Here is a 7,724-nt window from a genome sequence, read left to right on the forward strand (position 1 = left end):
GGTGGTCAGAAGTGAACAAACATAAGTTTTTGAAGGAATGGAATGACACAAAACAGTCAACACATAATAACTTCTCCACTCACTAAGTTGCTTATCTTCTTGTGAGAAGTGGAATTTTGCCTCAAACATAACTCTGCACCTGATGAAGAAGAAAATCTCCAGTGATACTGCTCCACTGTACTACAGTTCTAGGCAACACTACCAGCAAGTCTCAGTTCACTACATCCCATTTCCCACATCCGATGGTCCAAAAATACAGATGGTGGTTTTGTCATGTTGACAACAACTATAAACATGGGGTGTAGCTACAATGGTTTTTTCCCATCTATTTCTGGTAACTTTAAGCAGCAAGGCTTTAAAAATTTCTTTTTTTCGTATGTCAGTGACACGCCGAACAGACCTACATGAGCGGTGTCAAAAGAATACTTGAATTGATTGCAAGTTTCATGATAATTGAAGTGTCTTGTTGATAAAATTGGCTGCTTTCTTGATACGGTAAGAGGCCAACATAACTAAGAAAATCCATTTTGGAAAATCAACCAAAATACCATTTGCACCAACAGCCGACATATAATTGAGAATATCCCACTAACTATTAAAAACTCATAGACTGCCAAAACCTCTGCTAATCAACAGCCGACATATAATTGAGAATATACTTCGTTAACAAGCCTATAGCCAACTCAACACACACTATGTATCTTGGAGCAAAAGTTCCATTAGATTATTTCTAAACTCTGAAAATTTTCATTAGATTGCATCTAAACTCTGGAAAAATAATCAAATAATTGAGATAGATAATCTATTTTGAGATGAGATGGAACAAAGACAGAAGAAAAACCTAAGTAACCAGTAAGTTATTCATTCAATCTTCAAACCACGCCCTAAAAACACAAAAATAAACAAACAAAGAGGTCATGTGCAAAGCGGGGATGGAGTTTCCGAGTAGAAAGGGAACCAAATTTCTCGATGACGTGATTTCTATTTCATTCCTTATTTAGCAGTTCCGAGTGTTGGCAAATCAGATCATTCAAAGTCTTGCGAACGGTTCCCTGCAAGATTGGATAAAGTTGTATTAACTTTAAAGTTTGTTTTTTTTGGAGCTAGCTAGACTGTAAATAAAGATGAGCACCATTATTGGCACCTTAGAGCATTTCTTAGCGGTTTGGAGAACAGAGTTGCCACAAGGATCTACTACGATACTCAATAAGTCAGGACTACTGATTATTTCATCGATTATTTGAGGGGCGAATTTTCGTTCGGATGCCTCCATCAATTTCTTTACTACATTGCTGGCATATTTGTCCTTCGACAGGATACACACAGCCCCTGTCAGTCGAAATAGTATATTTTGTATCTGACCTGGCCTGTCAAATCCTATGACATGCTCCACTAGCCGATGCCTGAAACCAGTAAAATGTTTGATTTTATATGCAAATTTGTAACTGGGATATGAAAAGGAAACGTGTGTGCATCTATGTCTACGTACCCGAATTGTTTCTTAGACAGATTATATACATCTAACATTATTTTTGCAAGAATTCGCCGTGCGTTCTCTCGTATAGAGCCTGCCTATTGATACGAGGTCTTGAATAAGGCAAGACCCACTTTCGTTGACAATGATCTCCGAACTACCATCAGCTATCACCTTGAGTATTGGCTGAGAAATACACTGAGTATTGTCATAGACATGTTAAATTCAAAAAATCTAGAATGAAATTCAATAATAAATACTTCAGTTTCTTCTGCAGGGAAGATACGGAAGCAATGGCCAATAACGATAGAACCAAACTGGTTGTTTACGAGCGGAACCGTGAAGTAACTGAAGACGGCCATCATATGCGATATTTGCTTCCGTGTCACGAGACAGTCGAGAAATTTCTTCATGGACTCAGATCTGCAAAGAAACGCGAAATCGAGTTATCAACTTTAAGGGTTTTGTCGCAGAAATACGAAAAATCCAGAACTCGAGTTCTAAACACACCCTTGAGGATTCAGACAGACTGACATGAGTAAACTGACATTAGCAGTGACCGAAGAAACCAACTGGTTCATCTGTTCTTCGTGGCAGACTTCGAAAAGCTTTTGAATCACAGAGCTACCCAACCGATGGACCATCAACTTACATATGCAATCTTTCACCTCGGAAAATATCATTTGAACGTCTTCCTGTCTCCTTTCTTGGAGTTTCTGATGCAAGAACTGGCAACTGTATTGATCCATTGCTTCCGAAAACACATTGCCCTTCAAATCTTCTAAAGAAGAAATGGGTGGCTGACGATCGGTTGGCCCATCTCCAGCGGAAACAGGCACTGTAGTGTGATTGACAGCCATCGGGAATCCATGAACACCGAGGTTGGACGGATCGCTTTCCGCCTGGACAGGAATGTTTTCAGCGGCGGGCGGTTCTTGCATCGGAAACGTGGGGGAATTCGCAATATTCTCCATCAACGTAATTTCAACTTGTTGGTTGTATCCTATTTGCGAGAGAAGATGAGGAATAAAAGGATTTTCAGAGATTTAATCGAGCTTGGGCAGACTTAGGGTTTCACGATTATTTGGAAAACGAAATTATCTTACCTAATAAATTCAAACTTGCATCATTCAGATTCAGTCGATAACATTATGAATATTATATGCACGGGCAAAGATGTACTTATAATCTCTTATATTTTATAAGTTTTGATGTTTTATTTTAAAAATAAATTGTTAAAATGTTTGTATGAATTATTTTAATTATAAAAATAAATTTATTTTATATTTATATTTATAAAAATTGATGTTCTTTAGAAAAATATATTTAAAATTATTTTTAGTATGTATAAATAAATTATTGATTTAAAAATTGTAGTTAATAATTTATTCAATAAAGCTGAATTTTTTTTTATTTTTTATATCTTAATAAAAAATAGAACATAACCTTATTTTAAATTCTATAAAAGGCAAAATGATAAAGTGTGGATTTAATTAGTGAGGATAAAGTGGACTTTTAATATGATATATAAGAATATTTGAATAATTGAAATATTAAAATAAGATTTTTTTTAAAAAAGATGCGTTTTAGAGTTTATAAGCTGTTTGCAACTTTTTTTACCAAACAAATTACGAGAACTTATAAGCTCTAAAACAAATTATAAATTGTTTTTTAGAGGATATAAGCTTAGTCAAACACTTTCTTAGTTAAATATGTGAGCGTTTGACCACTATTCAAAAGTTCGATTATATATATAAACATCTTTTCAGATGATCTTATGACAAATGTCTTATCAAATGTAATTTACCTGACTAAGTGATTTGCAATTTATTGAGTTACTCAAAATGTTTATAATTTAAATATTTTAAAAAATAAATATATTTTATATTTATATTTATACAAATTGATGTTATTTGGAAAACATATTTAACATTATTTTTAATGTGTATAAATAAAATATTGATTAAAATTGTAGTTGATAATTTATTCAATAAATATGAACATTTTTTATTTTTTATATCCTAATAAAAAAATAGAAGATAATCTTATTTTAAATTCAATAAAATTCAAATTGATAAAGTGTGGATTTAATTATTGAGGATAAAATGCAGTTTTAATAAGATATACAAGGATGTTAGGGTAATTGAAATATTTAAAAAAAAGATGGAATCTATATTTTTTTAAATATTTATAATTTATCGAACAACTTATTTTGAAAATTTATAAGTTGTTTGTAATTTTTTTTACCAAATAAATGACGAGAGCTTATAAGCAGCTCTGCCAAACATCCTCTTAGTTGAATATGTGAGCGTTTAACCACTATTTAAGAGTTCGATTATCTTTATCAACATCTTTTTAGACGATCTTGTGACACATGGCTTATCAAATGTGATTTACCTGACTAACGTGATTTTCAAGCTATTGAGTTAGTCTAAAAGTTTACCAATGATACACAAAAAAATTAAAGAGAGACATACTTAACTTGTTCAGTAAAACCTTTTCTTTATTTTCAAAATTACCCCACATATTTGACTATAGTATATATAATTTTGTTTTTTGAATTTGACTCTTTTAAAAACATAAAATTAATTGTATTTTATATATTAAATTATTATAGTAAAATATGCTTACTTTTTTATATTTCATAATTATAGAAAAATTTATTTCTAAATATCTGTTATATTTAATTCTGTAAATATTATAATTAAATCAAAACTTACTAAACAAAATATATATAAATACATAATATTATATTTGTGTCCAGTCTCTATGTCCAATACTTTCTCAATTGATGTGTTGCTTCTCTTCAATTGCATTATCGGTAAGAAGCACTTCTTTTTTATTTATTAATTTTTGACTCCATGCATTTTTTAAAGATTTATTTCCTATTTGAGTGGTCATTTTCATCCCGATTCGTGGAAAATTTGTGGGATTGTATTTGGCTGATAATGCGGTGAAGTTTCGAATTCCATTTCCAATAAATATGAAATATAGATGTTTGCAATCTAACTCAGAGATCACGAGTTAAATTAACGTGTGTCTATATGATATTTAGTGTTAAATTTCATCACTCGATTCATTTCACTAAATATGGATATTTTACCCAACCTTTTCCTCCGAAAACTTGTCACCGAAGAGTTTTCTCACTGGTTTGGTTTGTGCATATGTGGTTCTGAATAACTTTTCAGGTGTTTTTAATTTAAAGTGTGCAAGGCTATAGATCATGAATTATCTGACCTTTTTATTTTCTTTCTTGGGTCTTTTATGGCTTGAAGGCTTTGGATGTGTTTTGGGGGATTTTGTGAAGAGGTTTCATAAAATTATTCTAAGTTGATGATGAACGTTGGTTTTATTTAGATTACAGAGATTTGTTAATAAGGATTTTAAATCAGTGCTTCATGCAAAATCCTTTAACCCTTATTTTTGTGTTTATCAAAGGCAGTACAAAGTACTTAAATTTTTTTAAGTTAATGATTGCAAGGGATAACTTGAAGTCCACAACAATTTGGTATTATTATAATTAACAAGACTTTGGGTTTTATTCCTTTGGTAAATTTACATCTAATAAACAAAAATTATGTTGTTCTCATGGTTGTTGCTTCAAATGCTATTAACCTTTTGAAGAGACTTCATCTTCAAACTAATTGTATGCCCCTTCACTCTTTGTGGCATATTATATATTTCATGTATTGTTTCTACAATTCTCATGCATTGAATTCATAACTGCATGTAGTTTTTTTCATTCTTTCCTTGCGTGAATTGAAATAATTAGGTGTTGGGAGCAAGTGTGGACTATGGCTTGAGTGAAGCAGATTCTGAAGTTTCCATAATTGATAAAGAGAAGCAACAATTTAAAAGCTTAGTACTTGTTTCGGAGAATTTCACGGTGCAAGTTGTTTCTACCCGCATCAGATTTCTTTTTACTGCTTCAAACTTTTGCCATACAGGGTTCATATAATTTATTATTGTGGTGCAAATATATATTTTATGATTTTATTACCTAAGCTAGCCTATTTCTTTAGCTATTTAGTTTATCATAGAAACAATTAAAGTTGTGTGTGTACAAACTGAAATTATGATATTGTAGTGGAATTGTTATAGCAAATAGTCGATGGATTAAAATCTAGAAGCGTGAGATTGGATGGAGTCATAGCATTAGGTCGCCATCTGGAAATGATATCATGAGAAATTATGTCCTCCAATTGATTCCAAATGATGTCAAGCATTTTCATGTCTTTATGTTTGGTAAATAATTAACTCATTTATCCATCATTGCCACACAATTCTTTTAAGCATAGTTCCTGTAGCTATACGTTAAGAGCTTCCGACATTACGCCCCTAAAACATCATGCAGGTTTTGAAAAGAGCATGTGGTTTATTTAGCATATTCACTTCAAAATTCGAGGTTCCATTCTTTATTTTTCATCACATCGATATAAAATTTATTTGATAAATACAAAAGATCATATTATTAAATTTTGTATCTTTTTTTATTTGTACAACTCCATAACAAAATCAAATATTTCAACACTAAAAAGTTATTGCACGCGTGCAACACTTATATCACATTAGACCAGTGCAATGCGTGTGCCACAGCTGCTGGATCTTATTGTTTTTAACAAATATATCACTAAAGTGTAATTTCATCTGCATCCCCCTCCTTCCAACTCCACAACCATGTTAATCTTCCAATTCACTTCGACTACCTATCCATGTTGTCCAATCTCCATGTCTTCATCATTAATTTATGCATTCTCAATTGGACTGACCTCTCATCCAACGCTCTTCGTTGGGCTAACCCCTATGCCAGCGCCCTCAATATTTCCCTCTTACATTCCCAAAGGTTGCATCATTGTTGCTTTTTTGTGAATATCATTACTGCTTAATTGAGTATTTTTTAGGTGAGTATTGCTTTGATTTTCAAAGTGCTGCATAGTTGATTGCCTAAGTATTGGTGTGTCTCTCCTCTATTCGTTGTGTTCTATTTCTAGTACATGTTTTGTTCGTAAATCTTGGATATATGGTTAGTTTGTTGGTTTCTTAAGTTTATAAATCATTGTAGCATTTTGATTAGTTTGGTAGCCAGAGAAAATTGGTAAAACTAATTATCCCCCTTTTCTCCAGATCTCCCACATTATTTTCTCTCATTGCAATTGGGGTTGTTGCCAGTTCTTCCGTGTGAGTATATCCAAACAAAATTCAAAATTTTAAACCTCCATAATCCAGTTTCCATGGACTGCAGACATATTCCCAAATTATCGACATGATTTTTCATGTTTAGATTATGCACACGTTTTTAAGAGATCAAATTAGATTATAAAAATGTGGTATTGGTTAACTTCCTCTTCACCGATCTCATAAGAAGTATGTGGTCAACTTATTTTTTATGCGTTATAGTTCATGATTGATCCTAATTTCATGCACAGTTCTGCTCGATGTGCTGTTATGCTCACAAAATGGAAATTATCCATTAGGGTAAACACATCCGCCAATTGTTTAATAAAATTTTTCTGGCAAAATTTCAGTCCCTGTCGTTAGATTGTTATCTAAATTTGAGGATATAACATGGAAGATAATTGTTTTAAAATCTAATTCGGTCAAAATGTGTTATTCATAAATTTTGAGTTTTCAAATATGTAGCTATGATATTAAGCGTGTAATTTCATCATCGAGTTATTACATTTGGTTATTTTACGTAGTTACTTCTTGCCATGAACTTATTTTTTCCACGGTTTTTTCTTTTCTATTTTTAAGTGATGATTGGGATTAATAGGCCTTATAGTGGTTCAGTTTTAGTTTGATTAGGTTCTTGAGCAGTTTGAATCATGGTTGTATAAGATAAATCATGTTCAAATGAACTAGTTGGGCATCTGAATGAAGTGGCATTTATAAATTGGTGAGATACTTAAATATATGTATGTGAAGAATATGACATTCATACCAAACATGCCATACTTTGACAACAATTTTTTGAATTTTAATGGAATTTGGTTTTGTACTCAAGGCTGATGAAAAAAGGTTAACGTTTGTGCTTGATATATTATTTTGATATCGTGCGGTCTTTTCACTAGCTTAGTAAAATATTTTTATATTTATTTGGTATTTTGAACTTTGAGAAAAATTTGGTATAAAATTTTCTCATTTGGTACTTTATGTTTAAATGAATTGTTATTCATGCTACATATAGTTCAAAAAAAGTTGACCTCATACAGGTTTAGTGATCATCAAAGGAGTTAACTTGACATCTGAC

General features: G+C 31.7%; 1 protein-coding gene across 2 annotated transcripts; it reads right to left on the reverse strand.

The window, feature by feature from the left end:
• Positions 1-695: 695 nt before the first annotated feature.
• On the reverse strand, positions 696-2,613 carry LOC142531686 (putative pumilio homolog 8, chloroplastic). Of its 2 annotated transcripts, none has more exons than XM_075637912.1 (5): positions 2,009-2,613; positions 1,735-1,897; positions 1,490-1,660; positions 1,145-1,403; positions 696-1,052 (listed from the first exon to the last, which is right to left on the reverse strand). In XM_075637912.1, the coding sequence occupies exons 1-3, from the start codon at positions 2,446-2,448 to the stop codon at positions 1,511-1,513; spliced, it is 753 nt and encodes a 250-aa protein (XP_075494027.1). In that variant the 5' UTR covers positions 2,449-2,613; the 3' UTR covers positions 696-1,052; positions 1,145-1,403; positions 1,490-1,510. The 2 variants fall into 2 exon arrangements, with proteins under 2 accessions (XP_075494027.1, XP_075494026.1); XM_075637911.1 differs by having other exon boundaries at positions 1,985-2,611.
• Positions 2,614-7,724: the final 5,111 nt, after the last annotated feature.

Source organism: Primulina tabacum, chromosome 17, assembly GCF_025594145.1.
Source record: "Primulina tabacum isolate GXHZ01 chromosome 17, ASM2559414v2, whole genome shotgun sequence".
NCBI classification, from domain to species: domain Eukaryota; kingdom Viridiplantae; phylum Streptophyta; class Magnoliopsida; order Lamiales; family Gesneriaceae; genus Primulina; species Primulina tabacum.

What these genes read in the sequence shown, in the direction of transcription:
- LOC142531686 (XM_075637911.1), bottom strand. Translation starts at nt 2,448, where the DNA reads ATGGAGAATATTGCGAATTCCCCCACGTTTCCGATGCAAGAACCGCCC. An exon ending in GTCTGTCTGAATCCTCAAGG is followed by an intron (nt 1,898 to 1,984) that starts GTGTGTTTAGAA and finishes GTTTCTTTGCAG; the next exon opens with ATCTGAGTCCATGAAGAAAT. An exon ending in TCCCTGCAGAAGAAACTGAA is followed by an intron (nt 1,661 to 1,734) that starts GTATTTATTATT and finishes TGTATTTCTCAG; the next exon opens with CCAATACTCAAGGTGATAGC.